At 40.0% G+C, this 21,549-nt stretch overlaps 1 protein-coding gene and 1 long non-coding RNA gene across 3 annotated transcripts; one reads left to right on the top strand and one right to left on the bottom strand.

Moving 5' to 3' along the window:
- The first annotated feature begins 4,015 nt into the window (after positions 1-4,015).
- LOC110677149 lies at positions 4,016-4,691 on the top strand. Its single transcript, XR_002500987.1, has 2 exons — positions 4,016-4,297; positions 4,367-4,691. It is a non-coding gene; the product is annotated as an uncharacterized LOC110677149 (long non-coding RNA).
- A 458-nt stretch (positions 4,692-5,149) lies between these two features.
- LOC5573446 (zinc finger protein 431) lies at positions 5,150-21,489 on the bottom strand. Of its 2 annotated transcripts, none has more exons than XM_021847961.1 (3): positions 21,281-21,489; positions 6,762-6,911; positions 5,150-6,701 (listed from the first exon to the last, which is right to left on the bottom strand). In XM_021847961.1, the coding sequence occupies exons 2-3, from the start codon at positions 6,885-6,887 to the stop codon at positions 5,208-5,210; spliced, it is 1,620 nt and encodes a 539-aa protein (XP_021703653.1). In that variant the 5' UTR covers positions 6,888-6,911; positions 21,281-21,489; the 3' UTR covers positions 5,150-5,207. The 2 variants fall into 2 exon arrangements, with proteins under 2 accessions (XP_021703653.1, XP_021703654.1); XM_021847962.1 differs by lacking the exon at positions 21,281-21,489 and adding an exon at positions 6,973-7,094.
- Between the last annotated feature and the right edge of the window lie 60 nt (positions 21,490-21,549).

The raw sequence follows: 21,549 nt of genomic DNA, 5'->3' as shown, positions 1-21,549 counted from the left end.
CTGTTTATCGTATACTGCTACAAGTTTGATCAGATTGGGGGGATAGTAGTGCATGATAAAACCCCTCTAAACATGCTCCAAGCCTGGGGGACACTGTTGTTATTGGAAGTTCGTGGATTGTTTATCGTGCCAGTAAAGAAAAACACCTATCCCCAACGGTAAACAAGTGAGAAAAATGGATTTTATCATCGCTCTCTCGTTGGGGCTCTCGCTCGCTGCTTTCATTTATCAGACTTGTTACACCTTGCGATATAATGACGATCGTGGACCGCAACAGATGGGATGTTTTTCTTTGCTTGCTTTGATCGTGCTTCATTCTCAAATGAGAGCGAATTCTGCAACGCCTGAATGGCTCAAGCGATTTTATGTTAAAAAATTAGTTTTATCGATCTTTTTATATTTTTCCCATATAGTAGAGGTTGAAATCTTTCTGTTGACGCCAAAAGATCTCTGCTAAGGCTTTTCGTTATTTTGTTATGATTTTTTATAGCTTAGGTAGTCCACTAATGGCACCGGCACCCTATATTGCCAAAAACACGTAATTGCTTTCTTGCTCAAAAAATTGGAATAAAAAATAACAAGCATCTCTTAGGAATCCTTCAAAGATGTTGCCATGAATGTAATAAAAACTAAACAAAATTTAAGGATCTCACAAGAAATTCGTGGGGACGGACCTGGTGTAGTGGTAAAAACACACGCCTCCCACGCCGAGGACCTGGGATCGAATCCCATCCCCGAGATAGTCACTAAAAATTTCAGTGACGACTTCCTTCGGAAGGGAAGTAAAGCCGTTGGTCCCGAGATGAACTAGCCCAGGGCTAAAAATCTCGTTAATAAAGATAGAAAAAAAAGAAATTCGAGGAGAATTTAGGCTGACCATACGTACCGTATTTCACGGGACAGTACCGTTTTCACCACCTTGACGAGCTGTCCCGTCGTTTCATCGAAAATACTCAAATTGTCCCGTATTTTCGGAACTATATTCCCCTAAAAAAGCAGTGTATTACAGCAGTAAAGTAAAAAGATTCAAAATATTTTTGCGAGTTTTTATCATATTCATCTATTATTCTAGTGGTTTACAGATGCTAATTCGGAGTCAAACTTGATTTGTAATCAACAAATGACTTGACTAATGTTTTACTTTTTCATGCTGTAGTGAAAAACTTGTCAATTGAGTTAAAATTCGCATGAATAAAGCTACGAAAAATAACTCTCACTTAATAAATGCAAATTTTTAACCAATTTTTCAAAACATGGATCTGATTTGATTAGTTTTCATATAAGGCCTATGATAATCCCGATTAATCAGATAAAAATGAAATATTTTAATGAAAATTGTAAATTCGGCCAAAATTTAAGGCTGATTTCTAAACCATGGAAAAAAAATTTATCTAAATTTCCAGCAATCTAATCTATTCTCAATCTACAACCGAATTTTCCACCTCCTACGAACATGAGCATTTACTACAAATATATAGCAGAGAAACGTCATGTGATGTAGGTTTTCCGTTTTTGAAATCAAATTAATTTAACGATTTTTTTGGTTTTAGTTCTCAGTTTGGATTACTAAGATCCCGGTAATATTACGGTACAATATTAAGACTCTCAAAATTTATGTTGATTTATAACACCCTCTTGGATATGGCAGCGTCCATTTATTACGTACCGTAAAACGTGGTAACTTTGATAGTTTTTTCGAAGAAAACTTCAATAATTATGCGTGCTGTTTCAAAGTGTTACAATTTATATTTTTAAAACAAGTACTGACATCCTAGCTATCGATTGCATTTGATAGATTGCCAAAAGATTCACAATTCACATTTCACATAATCTAAAGTCGGTTTTCTGTTGGGTAACTTTGATAATGGAGTAGAAATCGAACTAAATTGAATGAACTACGTAACATTTGTAGGGCGTTGCATACCTATAGGCGTTTAACACTGTATGGAAATTTTTGACTTAGATTACAAAAATGGTCCCAGTTTGTAAAAATGGGTTTCGCTAAGAGATTTGAGACCGAATTCATGTTCTACCATAACTAGGCTATCATGGAGAAGTGACGAACTCATTATGACTTTAACAAATAATGACCGTAGAACAGATTGTTTGCAAGCATTGTAAAAATGCTAAAGTCTTGTAATTTTTTTATTTTTGCATATAAATCATCAAATGCACTTAATTCCAACGAAAATAGCTTTGACATGAAGTGTCATACTAATACCCTTACTTTTGCATTCGTTTTGCTTACCTGATTGACAAAAACTTCGTTATTTCGTTCAATATGTTGTGGTATCAAACTTACCCACATTATAAAAGTTACCCCGTTTTACGGTAACGCTAAAATTGAATTTTTCGACTCCCTCCGTAATGCTTTTTGTAAGAAAAGTTTTGAATTTTTGTATGAACCGTAACGTTTGAGCTGACTCCGTCCTTCCCCAAGAGCGTTACGTAATTTGTGGATGGCGCTTATCTATATAAATAAAAATGGAAAGGTGTTTGTATGTCACGAGTTGGCTCGAGTATCGAGGAAATTTTGGGATTACTCTTACAAATTCTGAAGACTCCTACAGATATTCGAAAGGTTCCTGCAAGAATCGTGAAGGTATTGTTTGGATTTCAAAAGGTTTCACCAGAATTCAAACATTTAGGAAGATTGTCATCGAAATTTGTGTGCATAAATTGTTACGAATTTCGAAGGTTAAAAACGAAATTGCCCGAAACAGCCTGGATGATCTTTTCATTTTAATTCAAAGTTCATAAATGACTTGTAGTTAAGATTCTGAAATCAAATTCAAAATTTTCAAAATAGTTCCAAAGCTCAGCAATCTCAACACCCTAAAAAAATCGACTATAACTCATGATTGATCATCATAACGAAAATATTAAATTACTCTACTAACACCAAATAAACATGCTTTCGTAAGTTCCAAAAAGTTTAAAATTGTTACAAATTTTCTTTAAACTTCCAAAAGAACGCTATTTATAATTTTAAAAAAATGTCCCGTTTTTGTTCTTCATTTGTCCCGTTTTTATCTTTTTACCTTATGGTCAGCCTAGGAGAATTACATCAAAAATCCGCTTTAAATTTGCAGTAACGCATACAAAATCTCATCATAAATCTCACTAAGACTTCACGGACTAGTCAAGTTAGCAATCCAAAATAGGCTTCTTCAAGAATTAGTATCAGTGTACCTGGAATCTGCCAAAAATGAATTCTCAATAAATCAGTCCTGATTTATCAACAGCCACTCAGATAACCCACAAAATTAAAAAAAAAAAATAAAAAAAACTTTAAGCTTAACGTTTTACCAACCACTAGAAATTACAAAATATCTTGACAAAAATCAGCAAAGTATCTTTGATAGAACCCAATCAAAATATTATTAGCAATCCATCCATTACATTTTCAGTGTTTTTCCGAAGAACTAACTACCTAGTCTAGTACCTGGACAATTATCGCCTCAGGTATCCCTCAGGGGCCCAGATAGCCGTAGCGGTAAACGCGCAGCTATTCAGCATGACTATGCTGAGGATCGTGGGATCGAATCCCGCTAGTCGAGGATCTTTTCGTAAAGGAAATTTTCTCGATTCCCAGGGCATAGAGTATCTGCGTACCTGCCACACGATATACACATGCAAAAAATGGTCAATCGGCAAAGAAAACTCTCAGTTAACAACTGTGGAAGTGCTCATAAGAACACTTATCTGAGAAGACGGCTTTGTCCCAGTTGGGACGTAACGCCAGAAAGAAGAAGAAGGTATCCCTAAATACCCAATACTCCACTGCACTGTGACGTCACGCATCAATTTTGACAGGTACTGGTCCTGTTGTTTACAGTTTGGACTTAGTACTTTTTTCGAATCATTCTTAATTTCGTGAAAGTTTGCTGCGAGGAGAGGTCAAATCCACTGCAGATACCCACGGATCGTATTATTCTATCTTCCTACCGTGGAAAATCGTCACCATCAGCATGCTGGTGATAGATGAAAAAATGATGGAAAAAACGACTAAGTCCGAAACGTATACAACAGGACCAGCAGCTGTCAAATAAGTGAGGTTAGACTCGTCATATGCAGCGCTCTATTAAAAAAATAGGATCTCGCTGATCTGATCATCCGATCAATCTAATTGATATTTTCATTCAGAAATTCACAAAGCATCTTATGGAGAACAACCCTACCAAAGATCTCTTCAGGAAAAAACGTCAAAAATTAATAATGACGTGAATTGCAAATTGTCAGGCACTCGTGCATCTCTTGGACATATTTTCTTGTTTGGCCCATATAGGTTTTCCCGGTATGTTTTACAATTTCCCGTATTTTTCCCGGTCAATTGGAATTCCCGTGTTTTTCCCGCTTTTCCCAGATTTCCCGGATGGATGGACACCCTGAATTTGATTAGAGCAATAGGTTTTCCTCCAAAATTATCGTTCAGAATTTCTCTAAGGATACCTTTGGCAAATTATTCCAGAGATTATTTCATAAAATAAAAGAATGTACCAGCGATGTATCCAGTGAAAAACCAAAATATTTTTTCAAAAAATATTGTTCAAAATTTTGAATACATCCTAAAGGTAATTGTAACGACAGATCTAAGATAAACTTTGGTGAAACATGTGTAAGTTCTAAAGTAATCCTCGACAAACTTCTACAAGAACCTCTGAAAAAAATTCTGGATTTTTAAGATTTTTCTAGATGAATAGCTAAAAAAATGAGAAAAAAAATCAATCGAATTGCTGGATAATATCATGCAAGAAGAAGAATAAGAAGAAGAGGAATCCCTGAAAGAGTTAAAAATAGATTGTTCCGAATTATCCCTAGAAGCAATTTCTTGGAAGATTATTTAAATTCAATAATATATAACTGAAAAAATAAAAATCATCATAGGAATTTTTATTTAGTTTATTGTAAAAATCCGTAAATATTTTTTTAAAACTAAGGAAAAAAACATTAAGGAAACAGTGTTATTTTCCCTATCTTTTGTCTCACTCTAACAATTATCATCCAAACTTTGTGGAAGCAAATCTCGAGTTTAAGTGATCCGGATTAAGCTGAAAATCTATTGGGTTGTGCACTACATATATAGAATCATAGTGATACATTTTTCGCATCGATATATGGAGTGGTTCTTGGGATTTGCTTCTTCTAATGGATAAGGTGGTTATGATGACGTCCCGTGCGGCATTAATTGATCCTTCGAATTTCCATCAGCACAAATGCCGCTTCCGGTGCTTCCGCATGTACCGCTCGTGAACGAATCCCTTCCCGCAGATGTCGCACTTAACGCTCTGATCGCTCCCGTGGCTCTTCTCGTGGATCAACATATTCGGCCGCAGAGCAAATCCGCGATTGCAGAACCGGCACACGAACGGCTTCAACGAATTGTGCGTCAGCAGGTGACGCTTGTGGCCAGACGCGTGGGCAAACTGCTTCGAGCAGTACTTGCACTGGTAGGGTTTCTCTCCGGTGTGGACCCTCGAGTGGATCTCCAGGTAGTTAGGGGTTTTGAAGCGGCACCGACATATCGGGCATTGGTATTGAGGTTCGCGCTTCTGGGATTCGGGTTCGTGCAGCTTGAGATGCGTTTGCAGATTGCCTTTGCTGAGGAACGTCTTCTGGCAAATGGAACACTCGAACCGCCGGTTTTCGGTGTGTATCTTTTCGTGGTTCGTTAGCGAGCTGGGTTGCATGAAGGTTTTCCCACAGTGGGAACATTGGTACGGGCCGATCACCTCGTTCTGGAGGCCGTTGTGGAATTTCCTCTCGTGCGATCGGAGCATGATCCGTTTGACGAAGCTCTTGTCGCATTGGTGGCATTTGTAGAGTTGATCCATGAATATGTAGGTCTTATGTCGATCGTACGCTCCCTGAGACGAATATCGACTGAAACAAGTTCCACATTCGAATGGCTTGAGGCCATCCAGATCCTCTCTTCGGTCAGGTTCATGAACTGCTCTAGAATGGATCTCCAGTTGGTCTTTGCTAGCAAATTTTTCCCGACATCCGCAGCATTGATTCGTCACTAGCTTCCTGACTATCCCCGGTCGCTTCTCCAGGAGTCGCTCCCGGAAGTGTCTACTCAAGGAAGTCTTGTTCAAGTACCGTTTGAAGCATATTTCGCATTCGTAAGGCTTGGTCTCATCAACCACTCGTTCTGAAGCATGTTCCCGATTCGAATGTTCCCTCAGATCTTCAGCTGTGGCAAAGTCTTTCCGGCAACCACAGCATCGATGATCCGTGGGTTCCTCATCCTTGAGAGCCCGAATTTTGGGGCCAGCAGCCCCCATCCGTTTGTGTCGATTCAGCGATGTTTTCTTGAAATATCTCTTGAAACACACTTCACACTGGAAGGGCTTCTTCAGGTGGTCATCCGTTCGTTCCGGCGCGTGGACCTTGGCGATGTGCTGGGCAAATGCTTCCACCGTTTCGTAATCCGTTCGACACGCACAACAAGTCGTCAAGCCGACGATGTCCGGGGGTTCAGCATCCGCTTCATGGTCCGTGTCTCCTTCATCGGAATTGTCCCCTTCTGAACTGGAACCGCCATTGTCACCACTCGTAGAACCTAAAAGTTGTTCCTTGTACGCAGCTTGAAGTTTTTCGTCCGACTCTCGACACTGCTTTGCCAAGTTGTGCGCACTCAGAAGACGTTCGGAACAGCTCTCGCAGCAGAATTTGGGGAACGAATCGTCGTTGGATATCTGCAAAGGAAATCTCGTTAGTGCACTTGAAAGTAGAATCAAAAAATCGTATCCACTTACCACAACACCACTCACGGAGGTTATTAAGTCTGCAATGGACAGGATCCCATCCGGTTTAGAGTCCAGAGGCACCGGAGGATGTTGAACATCGTTGAGACATATCCGGCACCGGTCAATCTCTTCCATAGTTTTGAATGTTTGCGCCTATCTCTGTATCGAAAGATGTAGATACATCAGCTCTTGTAGCTTATGTGCAGTTCATAACACTGACTGTTGTTGTTTTAATGATTAGGTCTGTTCAATGAGAAACTCTAAACGCTTGAATATTTGGGTTTATTCTACGACTGGCGTGAGGTGACAATTGTCGGTCTCGTATAACGAGGTGACAATTCTCGACTCGAGTGAAGTGACTCGCCGTGTAAATCAAATGGAGAGTCACTTCACTCGAGTCGAGAATTGTCACCTCGCTATACGAGACCGACAATTGTCACCTCACGCCAGTCGTAGAATAAACCCAATTAGCTCTAACGAAGGTACGGTGCTGCCATCTGGGAAAAGTTTACTCTGCGTGAAGCTTCGAAAATTTAAGCCGGCAAGGTATAGGAAGTGAAATTTCAGATGCTTATATAAAATTAATTACAATAGCTATTTAACGATCAACGCTCCGTCATCGTAATCATCTTCATCATCAAAACTTGAAACGCAGTTTTTCTGTTAGAAAATTATTCGATGAAAATGTATTCACTGTGTTTCGGTAGGGGAACAGAATGCAGTGAACACATTTTCATGTAAATTTTCTTAATTTTGAACGAAAAAAACTGCTTTTGAAAATTCCGAAATCAATGACGGATCCTGCCTCCTCAAATTCTATTCAGTACATGTTGATAGACTATTGATGGGCTACATTATGGACACATTATTTCGATTTTTATATTTTTTTCCTCAATATTCTGCGGATTCTATAGCATATCATAAAAATTACCCCGTACACTTAACCAGGCTTCCGAATAGGGTCCTAAAGCCCTGTCCCAATTTTAGTGCCAAACGCTTACGTTCAGGCCAAAAACACATGTCTGGACAAACATATCAAAAGGGCACATCGACATTGGTAAACATTGGCTTTGCAAGACGCTGTTGAGCCCAATTCAACTCGATCACGGTCACCAATACCACTATCAGGAAGAGCCAACACCAATCTTTCTGATAGTGGTGTTAGTTTGCGTGGGCGGGCTAAGAAGGGCTCAACAGCAACGTTTCTAAAAAAAGGCTCAAGACCTCTTGGGCCCTTTTCAAATGTTTGTTTACTCAATTTTTTAATGTTTTTCATTTGTTTAAGTACAAAAAAACATTTTTTTATGTTTTTATAGATTTTGTCACACTCCTTGATTTGAACTCAAATTTTGGGTGTATTCCCGCATAGAAAAATACACTTTGTCTTATTTTCCGAACACTAAGAATCTTATAACCGTTATTGTTAATATACCTCAAATAATTGTTTATATGTTGAACAATTTGAATGGCAAAGCCTTATACTATTAAAAACAATTTGTGTAAGCGATACCAAATAGTGACAATATATTAAATTGTCCAGATGTTGTTAAATTGTATGGGGATAAACACTTTTAGGAAACTGTGGCAATATAAGCCCACCATCTGCCGAATGGTGCGTGCTTCTGTTTGCGTAACACACTTATTTGTGCATTTTACTATATATAACCTATAAACAACAGTTTGGCAAACTGTTACCCACACGTTTGAAAATTTTCACGCAGGTTTCGCAAGCGACCCACCCTTTAATGAAACCTTGTGTCTTTTTACAAAACCTTAAAGGAAGAGAACATTGATTCTGCGATGTGTTACTATTCTATATTAAAAAACATATGTTGCAAAGATAATTTTAAAAAAAGTTTGTTTATTTTCATTTTTGAAACCCACGCAGTCTATTTTGGTTTTAGCGTGTTTGTTTTTGCGTTGTCCATCAAACAGAAAAAAAATACAAAAAATATCCGGCTGTTGCATTGAAACGATTGAAACCAGTATAAATATTGTTTTTTTTTTAATAGAAAAACCTGAAACTTTTCCGGATCATTTACTTTAACTGCTAAATTGGTAAGTAATTCTATCGATCAACCTGAGATACATGACTCATATTCTTTTTTCGCTAAATTTCAGGCCTATATAAGGCCACGCATACCGATCGGGAGCTTCTAATGAGGAATTCCAAGAAGCCAACGGAACCAATCATTACCGGATTTGGCTGGGATTATCGAAACCGAAGCCAAATCGATTGTCGCTGCTGCTTCCCTAGCTGCTACTTGCCATTGCCGAAGTGAGGTAAGCGACGGATCCCATATTTGTGATGCAATACTCCTGAGTTTCCCGTACACTGTCATGTTCCGCATCCTGCTTGGTGCTCAATACGGAACGCATCTGCCAAACTTGGAGCCTTGGAGCTGTAGGATTAGTACCAGAGAAATCGAGAGACATGTGGAAGCCGCCGGGTTGGGACACATAAACATAGATTTCATATAAATAGGTGCTTTTGATTGTCTAGTTTGATTATTAATATCTGTGTTAAGTATGAATTGTAATTAAGTATTTTGTATTTCTGTGTTAAGTATTAATTGTGGTGATAATAAATGAAACTTATATATTTTAATAAAACATATTTTGTGTATTTTTATGAAAGCGATAAATTACAGTTGCAAACGAGACAAGATACCCCAGGCCGGTATTTTATTTTTAATTTCCAACAGTTATTGAACCGTTCGCAATATTGTTTTCCACAGAAATCTTGGATGGTATGTCAACCTTAACCCTTAATGTAACGCGAAAAAAATGTTCGGGAAAATCGACGTTTTCAAATGGTTACATAACTTAACCGCCTATTTCCCATATTGTTATTTTTTCAATTACCGTTTCACAGATTGTCAAAACAGTTCGCGGTAGTGTTGATTTATTGTTAATTTAGGTGTTATACGAAACTGTTTAGATATTGTCGTAAATGGTTGATGACAGTTCGGGAAATAGTGGTTGTATAGTTCCAGTTTATGCGGGTTTTGTTTTCCGTGTCCCTTCCTAAATGTCAGATAGGAACAACCCCAGTGTTAAAACTAAAACCCCTGTGATATTTTTGTCGACTAAGCGAACGTCAAACATGATCTCAAGTGTCAAGGTTCATTTATGGATCCAATTTTGAAATTAAAGTTTTAATATGATATATCCGTTATTTGAGCGAGAAAAATTGCTAAAGTAGTTGCAGTAATATGATCTTTCGTGTTATTAAATGAAAACAAGATTTCATTAACCATTTTAGGACCCTATTCTCACTCACTCTCACGATAATGGATTTATCCCTCACAGCAATTTTCAGCGATTAGCTGCCTTGCGATTTTATCCGTCCACAAAACAAAGCAAAAATAGATAATAGACCATTTCCGTGAATTTTTTTTAATTGCTTATATGCTTTCTGGTAATTTACTGAACAAACTTTCCCAAGGAACCCATATGTTTTGAAACCACTAACTATTGAAAAACAATGAAAAACTGGCGGCACGAATTTACACCCCACGGTCCCCTACACTTTATTTCTCTCCGATTTTTATCAGACCCCTTTTTCTCCTATGATTTTGTCTCCACGTTGTGGTGAATATTTGATCAGCTGATTCGGGTCAATCATGACAGATACCTTTATTTACGTTTTCATCCGCCACTTCTTCCACCGTGGCTGAAATCAACAAAAACATCCCGGAAACCATCTTGGAGCTGCTGCTGGTCATCAATGTTTTTAGTTTCGGTTCCCCCTCCGCAATTTTAAGGGTAATTGTGTGCGCAAATGATATTATTGCCCCGTTTTTATTTGTCTCAAGACTCCCCGGATGCTTTCCATCGTCGTGGTTCTACTAATTTAATGGTAAAAGAGATCCAGCACGATGAAATTTTTCACGACAACGGTGGGTATCCTTTTCATCTCCATCGCTTGTGATTGCTGTGGTGCTCCGCTTGCTCCTGTTCTCTTTCGGTTTTGTGGTTCGCTAAGGGTGGCGAAGAAGATTTTGCTGAAATCCAGAAGATCACCTTCTTCGAGATCGCAAGAAATCTTTGATTGGCACATTATTCTATTTGGATTCCTGCAGCTTCTATTGGAATCGAGTAATCGAAACAGGCACAGACCCAGAACCCTTTTCATGAACTATTCTGGAGTACGGCATTAACTTCCGCCGGGAAGATGAAGGGGATATTTGTTGTGGTCGTGGAGGATTTTTCGGGGAGACCTGAGAGTGGTAAAACGGGGAAGTATGTAAGCTCCATTGGTCATATGGTTCCGGACTAGTTTGACGATATAAGCTAAGTATGCTGTTTCGCTCAAGAAAAGTGAAGAAATTCCTTGACTGAAAGGATCAAGAAATTTCCTACAGAGAGCCCCGTTTGAAGTAACATTTCTTCTCAAGTGCGTACTGCGATCAGAAAAAAGTGATTTTCTTGACCATTTCTTGGGAGAAATTTTCCACGCATCGAGATAGGTGATTCCTTTTCTTGTCAGTAGCAAACCGGCAGCAGATATCAAATGGTAATTGCTAGATATCCGTTGTGGGTCTCAGATTTGTCCGTTTTGTCGTGTAGTCCGTATGTTTGATTCTTGATTTGACATTGACATTTCGTTATGTCTACAAACACTCAACGCAGGGGTGAGAATGAAAGTTGTGGAAAAATCTCCACTTTGTTTACCCACAGGGTTGAAACAACTGTGCCGCACTACTCATAATGTGGTGAATTCTCAAGTTTTAAAAAATTTATATTAAAATCAGGAGTGCATATAAATAAGATCTGAAAGCGTCAATAATCATTAAAAATAATCGTCTTTCGAAGAAAAATATAAAAATAGGGGGTAAGGTCTGACGGAAATGGTCTATTGCACATTTCCGCAGCTGTGAGAAGTTTGTTTTCTCTTTCTCCGATCCATGGAGAACTTTTCCTGTATGCATCGCCACAAGCAGCAGTTGCTTTTATGCACCAAATTAACCACTTCTTTCGTCAAGTTGGGTTGGTAGCATGGTTAGCGTGCATGCATCGCGGTTGTTTTTAGCAATGTTCTAGGTTCGAATCCCGTCGCCGGCACTAGTTTTTGTTTATCCACATAGTGATAATTCTCGGGAGCAGTTGGTGAGCGAAAATATGATGGAGTGAAAAATATATTATCCCCGGAGTGGAGTGATTTTCGATTATCCACCATTGTAGCTCCAGGAAAAATTAGTGTGAGCGATAAAAGATGTTCACGTGAGGAAGCGAAAAAAGCATTCTCTTTACGTGCGAAAAATCGTAGATTTCGCACCATTGATACGAAAATTCAGAACCCTGTGTTCACGTGAGAAAGCGAAAAAACCATTCTCCTTACGTGCGAAAAATCGGTCATTTAGCATCATTGATACGAAAATTCAGAACCCTGCACTTGACAGAATTTAATTAAATTTAGTTTTGAATTTTTTAGAAGCATTTGAAAATTGACTTCCTATGCTTTGCCATGTAAAGAAATTGGAGCTTCACGCATAGGGTCAACTGTAGTAATTGCCTCCGTCATCGCGAATTGACTTTGAATTTTAACAGGATCTCTTGCAATTTCGCTTTGTATAATTTATAGCACACAGTTAGAAAAATCACCGACGTCGGTAGTTCGTTTACCGAAATCTCAACAGCTGAACGGTATGTAATCCGTTCGGTAAACGAAAAAATTACCGAAAGGACTGTAACTTGAACCAAACGGATGTGCTGTCAAAATTATCGGAAGATCGGTAGTGGTTACTGAAGTTCCGCTTCTACTCGGTAATGGTATTTACCAAATCATCGGTTATTTTGGATTGAGGAAGCGAAATTGCAGATATTTTTGCAATGTAATAAATCAATTCATACGTTTATTTTTACAACAAACATTTATTTACTTGACACACACAATCTCCTTCATGGCACAAGTCTTTTAATTGGGTCCTAAAATTTTTAATAGAATCTTGTTTTTATTTAATGACACGAAAGAGCATGTTACTACGACTACATTAGCAATTTTTCTCACTCAAATAACGGCTACATCATATTTAAACTTTAATTTAAAAATTGTATCCATAAATGAACCTTGACACTTTCGATCATGTTTGACGTTCGGTAAGTTGATAAAAACACCACAGGGCACACTGGGGTTGTTCCTATCTGACATTTTGGAAGGGACACGTAAAACAAAATACACCCAAAATTTGAGTTTAAGCCAAGGGGTGTGACAAAATCTAAAAAAAAACTAAAAAAAACGTTTTCTGGACTTAAACAAACGAAAAACATTTATAAATTGAGTAAACATGTGTTTTTGGCCTTAACTTAAGCGTTTGGCACTAAAAATGGGACAGGGCTTTAGGACCCTACTTACTTACTTACTTATTTGGCTTTACATCAATTATCTTGATAAAGCCTCGCCAACAATATTTCGCCAATTCCCTCGGTTCATGGCCGCTTCTCTCCATCCTCGACTGTGACCCACGCTCTCCAGGTCCTGGTGTACCTGGTCAATCCACCTAGCTCGATGCGCCCCACGCCTTCTTGTTCCGACCGGATTCGTGGCGAACACCATCTTTACAGGGTTGTTGTCCGGCATTCTTGCAACATGCCCTGCCCAGCGTATCCTTCCAGCTTTAGCTATTTTCACGATACTGGGTTCGCCGTAGAGTTGAGCGAGCTCGTGGTTCATCCTTCGCCGCCACACGCCGTTCTCCTGCACGCCGCCGAAGATCGTCCTTAGCACTCGGCGTTCGAAAACCCCAAGAGCTTGCAAGTCCTCCTCGAGCATAGTCCACGCCTCATGCCCATAGAGGACTACCGGTCTTATGAGCGTTTTGTACATCGTGCATTTGGTGCGGGGGTGAATCTTTCTTGACCGCAGTTTCTTTTGGAGCCCATAGTAGGTACGACTTCCGCTGATGATGCGCCTTCGTATTTCCCGACTAACATTGTTGTCAGCCGTCAACAAGGATCCGAGGTAGACGAACTCGTCCACCACCTCGAAGGTATCCCCGTCTATCGTAACACTGCTTCCTAGGCGGGCCCTGTCGCGCTCAGTTCCGCCAACCAGCATGTACTTTGTTTTCGACGCATTCACCATTAGCCCGACTCTTGTTGCTTCGCGTTTCAAGCGGGTGAACAAATCTGCCACCGTTTCAAATTTTCTCCCAATAATATCCATGTCGTCCGCGAAGCAAACAAATTGTCCGGATCTCGTGAAAATCGTGCCTCGACTGTTAAGTCCGGCTCTCCGCATGACACCTTCAAGCGCAATATTGAACAACAGGCACGAAAGTCCGTCGCCCTGTCGTAGTCCCCGCCGAGACTCGAACGAACTGGAGTGTTCGCCCGAGATCTTCACGCAGTTTTGCACACCGTCCATCGTTGCTCTGATCAATCTTGTGAGCTTCCCGGGAAAGCTGTTCTCGTCCATGATTTTCCATAGCTCTATGCGGTCGATACTATCGTATGCCGCCTTGAAATCGATGAACAAATGGTGCGTAGGGACCTGGTACTCACGGCATTTCTGGAGGATTTGCCGCACGGAAAAGATCTGGTCCGTTGTCGAGCGGCCGTCGATAAAACCTGCTTGATAACTTCCCACGAACTCGTTTGCTATAGGTGATAGACGACGGAAGAGAATCTGGGATAGCACTTTATAGGCGGCGTTTAGGATGGTGATTGCACGATAATTTTCACACTCCAGATTGTCGCCCTTTTTGTAGATAGGGCATATAACGCCTTGCTTCCACTCCTCCAGTAGCTGTTCCGTTTCCCAGATTCTGACTATCAGCCGATGCAGACAAGCGGCCAACCTGTCCGGGCCCATCTTGATGAGTTCGGCTCCGATACCATCCTTGCCAGCGGCTTTGTTGTTCTTAAGCTGTTGAATGGCATCCTTAACTTCCCCCATCGTGGGAGCTGGTTGATTTCCGCTGTCCGCTGTGCTGACGTAGCCATCGCCTTCGCTGTCCTGACCTTCTGTGCCTGTGTTCTCTGCGCCATTTAGGTGTTCATCGTAGTGCTGCTTCCACCTTTCGATCACCTCGCGTCCGTCCGTCAAGATGCTCCCATCCTTATCCCGGCACATCTCAGCTCGCGGCACGAAGCCTTTGTGGGATGTGTTGAGCTTCTGATAGAACTTCCGCGTTTCTTGAGAACGGTACAGCAACTCCATCTCTTGGCATTCCACCTCTTCCAGGCGGCGCTTTTTGTCCCGGAATAGGCGGGTTTGCTGTTTCCGCTTCAGTCTGTATCGTTCCACGTTTTGCCGCGTACCATGCTGCAGCATTGCAGCCCGCGCTGCATTCTTCTCCTCTAAAACCTCCTGGCACTCCTCGTCGAACCAATCGTTTCTTGAGCTCCGTTCCACATATCCGACAACGCTTTCGGCAGCGTCGTTAATGGCTGCTTCGACTGTCCTCCAGCAGTCCTCAAGAGGGGCCCTATCGAGCTCGCCCTCATCCGGCAACGCTGCCATACGCGCAGCATACGCATTGGCGACATCCGGTTGTTTCAGCCGCTCGAGATTGTACCGGGGCGGGCGTCGGTACCGTACATTGTTGATGACGGATAGTTTTGGGCGCAGTTTCACCATCACCAGGTAGTGGTCAGAGTCAATGTTGGCGCCACGATAGGTTCTGACGTCGGTTATGTCGGAGAAGTGCCGTCCATCGATCAAAACGTGGTCGATTTGCGAATCTGTCAGCTGAGGTGATCTCCAGGTGTACCGATACGGGAGGCTGTGCTGGAAATAGGTGCTACGAATGGCCATGTTCTTGGAGGCGGCAAAATCTATCAGTCGTAGGCCGTTCTCGTTCGTCAGCCGGTGGGCGCTGAACTTTCCAATCGTCGGTCTGAACTCCTCCTCCTGGCCAACCTGAGCGTTCAAATCTCCTATGATGATCTTGACGTCGTGGCTTGGGCAGCGGTCGTACTCGCGTTCGAGCTGCGCGTAAAATGCGTCCTTGTCATCATCAGTGCTTCCGGAGTGTGGGCTATGCACGTTGATTATGCTGAAGTTAAAGAATCGGCCTTTGATTCTTAACTTGCACATTCGTTCATTGATCGGCCACCACACGATCACGCGCCTTTGCATATCACCCATCACTATGAAAGCTGTTCCCAGCTCGCGTGTGTTGCCGCAGCTCTGGTAGATGGTATGATTACCTCTAAACGTTCGCACCAATGCTCCTGTCCAGCACACCTCCTGCAGCGCTACGATGTCGAAACCGCGGGTCTTCAGTACATCGGAGAGTATGCGAGTACTTCCAATGAAGTTGAGAGATTTGCAGTTCCACGTACCGAGTTTCCAATCGCTAGTCCATTTTCGTCGCTGTGGTCTTTGCCGATTGTTCCGGTCCGTATTCTCTCGTTGACGTTCCTGTGCTGATGTGTTTTTACGGTTGGCTTGCAGGGCCTGACACCAACCCCCTAGATTTCCGGAGGACCATTCCCCCTAAATGTTCGGAGGGCCATAGTGCGCAGTTTAGCTTAGAGTCCTTCTCTGGCACTCGGACGATGATCAGCCGCCCCTGACATGGGGAACAGACGCTGTTGTGAGCCGCTCCTAACGTGGAGTACAGACGCTCCAGGTTTGCAAAAGCAAACCCCCCCTTCCCTGTCAGCATACGACCAAAGTTCCCACCGGGGGTTGGTTACCCGATCTTCCCCAAGGTTACTCGTACCCCGGCCAGTACCACGAGGAGGTAGGGATAGGAGTTGCTGGGCAAGAGGCTAAGGACCGCACAAAGGGGTCTATTTTATTCCTGCAGGTACGCGAGGTACCAATGGTACGCCATGCCCAGCCATTTACCGCGCCGGCTTTAGGACCCTATTGTGCTAATAAAACAGATCCTACTCTTGACACGACAGTGGTTTAATTTGAATGCTTTTTGAACCATATTTAAAAAAATATGCCCATTAAGCCAAACCCCGAAATTTCAAGTTCAAGTTTTGAGATCTAATGAACCTGGCAACCGTTAGCGTTGAAAATTTGAACGATCAAAATTTCAGCTCAGAACTCTATTTGGTTCTCTAGACCCGTGCTCTTGAAATTTCTTAAGTGCATATTAATCCTCTTTAATGAATGTTCGATGTGGATACGAGTAACTGACACTGAAGAAGACTGCAAGTGGTAGTCGAAATACGCGTATCTGTCAAAGATAAGCATTTAGGAGCGGAATTAAAAGGTACAAGGTACTCCATCTACTTTTAAGTTTCTCTATTTTTCCCTATGCATATTAATGCTGAATTTCCGATAATTGGTGCCTAAGTAAATCATCCAGATATTCAAGTAGTTCTTTACCGTAATTGAAATGATTTCCATTCTTAATCCTTTGAATTGTCTTCATAAAAATAAAGAGTTCTCTATAGCAAATAAGTTCAAGGTATGGATGAAACGAGGCTACATATACAGAAGCACTTACTTAGGGCTTATTTTAATTTATTTAGGGCTATTTTAATAACAACGAAAATTATCATTGTTGACATCCACCCATTCTCCTTTTTGTATGGCTATTCTACACATTTTATATGAGCTGCAACAATTATTTAAATCGTTAATTGAGTCCTTATTCAAAACTTTGTCGATTAGTTAACCAGTGACATTTTTTTTCTCATCTGTAGAGCCTTTCAACCGCTGATTCCATTATTTAGGAATATTGTGGTATAACCAGTGACATATTAAAAGCTTTTATAAATTAAGTCTTGTTTTCAAGATTAGTAGTGGTATTCAGCAATAACAGAAGAGTGCTAAACCAATCTGTAATAAGTAATTACATTTTTATTCAAACCGTCAAGTAAAAAAAGTTGAAGAAAAGTTCAAAAAATATTAGCCCTGACAGTGCGAGAACAAAAATTCAAAAAAATATTTCGAAATATTGCTAAGAAAAGAGTGAAACATTTTTAACAAATAGGGTAACCAATATATTTTGGACCCCTATATATTTTGGACCCCCTTGGCCATTTTCCTGCTAATTTCCCAGTTTAAATCGAAAGGCCAACTCAATTTGCATGCCATTTGGAAAGATAGGACTATTCCGCACTTGCATTAACCGTTTGTATAAAGAAAATGTGTTTATTTTATCTGAAATTAATTTAATTTAATCGGTGCATCCATGCAACCGTTACAACACGTTACACACAGAAATGGGAGCCGTCAGAAATTGTTCAAATGTAAACAAAAACTTTTTTCAAATTTCTGGACAAAAAGCGTAGAATTTCTTCGGTTTTCGATTGTCGATCGATTGATTAGACTATGGGCAAGCATATTATACATCCAGTGTCATGGACTTTGTCGCCAAACGATAAAAAAATGCCGGGGGTCCAAAATATATACTTTGAGGGTCCAAAATGTATTGGTGTGTCCAAAATAATGAAAAACAGTGCTTCACAGTTCAATTATTTTCGACGTTTTTTGGATCCTACATGACCGTTTGGGCATTTTTATCTCGTAGAGGAAGTTTTTCTCTACATTTTGACATGTTCTTTGACATTGTTACGCTGTGCAATTAATTAATTAGGACACAGAACTAAAATAGCTTCCTTAGGGGGTCCAAGATACGACTGTTACCCTATTGTGTGGCATAGTAGAAATTAAATCATTAATGTTTGAAAGATGGCTGGAGCTGGATCATATTCTTGGCACTTTTGATTCACTCCGGCAGTGGTTTTTTTTTTTGAAAGCTACAGATCTCATATTTGGCCACAATATGCGTTGTACTGAAGCGCTTCTTACTGCAAAGTTTCAAACAATTCGGCCGAGAAACCCCCCCCCCCCATGCCAAAGTGAATCAAAGAAGTGCCCAAGGGGTTCTGCACACTATTTCTGGACAAACATTTCAAAAGGGCACATCGACATTGGTAAACATTGGCTTTGCAAGACGCTGTTGAGCCCAATTCAACTCGATCACGCTCACCAATACCACTATCAGGAAGAGCTCACGCCAATCTTTCTGATAGTGGTGTTAGTTTGCGTGGGCGGGCTAAGAAGGGCTCAACAGCAACGTTTCTAAAAAAAGGCTCAAGACCTCTTGGGCCTTTTTCAAATGTTTGTCCAGATTTGTTCAAAATCACGCACACTTAAAAAAAATTACGGATTACGGTGAAATTTCACCGTAATCTCAACAGCTGAAGCTTCGGTGAAAAATCACCGAACAATCTGTAAAATCTTTGAACGCAATCATAAAGAAAAATAAGAAAATGGCTCAGACCGGGGATCGAACTCCCGACCTACCGATCAGGAAGTAGGCTTGCTACCACTAAACCAGCATACATTGCTTGTTAATGGTGTGCAAAAAACTGCAACAAAAGGAAGCTCATGCCCGCCAGAGCGACTGTCACACGATTTCACAGAAGTTCGGTGAAAATAATGCTGTTACCGAACTGTTCGTTAGTATTTCACAGGGTTACAGTAAAATTGTTTGTTTCACGGATTTTTTCCGGTGAAATAATAGATTTCACGGATTTTATCGGGTAAAATAGTTGATTTCACGGATTTTGTCGGTAAAATAGTAGATTTCACAGGAAAATCTGTAATTTTGTTGTTTACAGTTCAATTTGGTGATTTATTTCACAGGATACTGCGATTTATTTTAAGTGTGCGGATGTCTATATTATTAAAAATAACTACTTTTTATAACTTATTTTGGAGGTTGGTTTGTAGATTACAGCTTGATGATGTTCGTTCAAAACGATTTTCTCGGTGATCTTCGCAAATTCCCGGTTTTTCCTGTCTTTTTCCCGGTGGATTCAAATTCCACTATGGCTTATCAGGTGGCCAATAATCAATAAAGTGATGTGCCCCAAATTTCGATTCTTGTCCGCCATTTCATTGTAAACATGTCTGCTAAGAAATCCCCAAAATATTAGGACATACTTTGCATTGCACACTCAGATATAAGGTGCTAAAGTTGAGCCTATGGAGAAAAACTTGTTTTTATTAACAAAAACTATGGTTTACTCAAATTAATATAACATTTTTTCTATAATACTTACGCAAAATGTTTTTACACCATTTGAAAGCTTACAAAAAAATGCTTCCTAGAAACACTAAAAAAGTAAAAAAAAGTTTCAAAATAGTGGCTTTTATGATGTGTTTTTTATAAAGCGGTTAAAAAATCGAATAAGCTTATAGTTAACACATCGAGTACTTTTTTGTCCCAAGTTGTCCCAGGCTTAAATTCAGTTCCAAGTGTACTTTAAGATGTAAACTAAAGGATAGTGAAGAATTTAGCTGCACAAATTTGCACTTTTTTAATTTAAGGCTTTTTGAATTTTTCCAATATTTTTAACCATTTTCTATTGAAAACAGCTTAAAACTAATTCAGAAAATAACTGAATTTCACTAAATCATTCAAATCATTATTTCTATGTAAGTTTTAATATTTATAATGGTTTGCACAACGTTAATCGCATAAATGGCTTATATGCATTATAAGTAACAAAGTTTAATATTTCGTTATAGGCCCTATTCAAAAGTTAGTCTCGAAAACTTGTTTTTGAAAATAAAACATCAAATTTGTATCATAAAACGCATAAATACGACATGAGATGGAAAAAATATTTTTGGCCGCCAGTCTGTATGGCAACCGCCCATAGTGAATTCCCGTCTTTTCCCCGCTTTTCCCGTTTTTCCCGGTTCGGTGGCCACCCTGATATTCCAATGTTCCTTGGGGGACCAACATTCTCCATACAAAATGTCTTTGGTAGCCATTTTGTTTTTGGTCAATTTATCAAAAAAATAAAATGTGGGCTATACATTGCCAAATAATAAGGAGCTACTCTGAAAAAATCATGCAAATCGGTTTAGTATTCTTGGAGAAACTTGAAAATTACGATAAGAGGTTTTTTGAAGTTTTCAAGATCTTTATGTGGCCAGCGTGACAAATTGCTTCATTTTATCACAACATACTCTCATTATTGTATTGTTTCAAGGAATGCATATCCGAATGCAATAAAAATTCTGTAGCCTTAGATATTCACGTGGGTTAAGCGTCGGTCCCCCAAGGAATTTTGGAATATCTCCGGTTCCAGATGACCAATAATCATTATCGACACATATTCTAAAACAAGAAGTTTTTTGAGAGCTTGTAAAAAACTGTTGCAAAAATACCAAGAAACAAAAACAAGTTATGGCGAGTTGATTTTTTTTTGGGTAAAAAACGAAGCTGAAGGTAGAAGGGTTAATAACTGTGAAAGTGCTCATAATAACACTGCGCTGAGAAGCTGGCTCTGTCTCAGTGAGGACGTAAATGCCAATAAGAAGAAGAAAGAAGATAAAAAATAATTTCGATATTATTTTTTTTTTATTTCGATCAGATTTTTAGTTATGCATATCCTAGTTTGAGCGAATGTGAATGTTTCTGTCTGTCCCGTACTGTAGATGTTTACTGTTATAAAGAGTGAAAGTGATACAACTCATTTAACCAATTGATAGGTATAGCACATAAATAATTTGTGACCATAATCAAACAAACAACATAAACACAAAGGAGAGAACGACCGAGAACAAACTTATGAGTTAATAAAAAACTACATACCTGAGGATAAAATTGGCATTGTCATCATGACTCGTGAGATTCATCAAATCGCAATGCTTTCGTCATCCTTCTGCAGCGGTTTTCCGTTTCAGCAGAATGATCAACGAACGATGACGTTATCGAATAGAGGGCTCCAAAAACGATCTCACGCGCTTAGCGGTAGCACAATTTGGAGCCAATCCAAAATTTTCATCAATGGTATCGCGACGTTTGCCTCGCAGCATTCCCATGAGCACCGACCTACACTATGTGGCATCCTCCGCCTTTGA

This window comes from Aedes aegypti, chromosome 2 (genome assembly GCF_002204515.2).
Source record: "Aedes aegypti strain LVP_AGWG chromosome 2, AaegL5.0 Primary Assembly, whole genome shotgun sequence".
In the NCBI taxonomy this organism is placed as follows: Eukaryota; Metazoa; Arthropoda; class Insecta; order Diptera; family Culicidae; genus Aedes; species Aedes aegypti.
The sequence above is the reverse complement of the archived record's forward strand: the minus strand, read 5'-3'. Positions and strand labels throughout refer to the sequence as shown.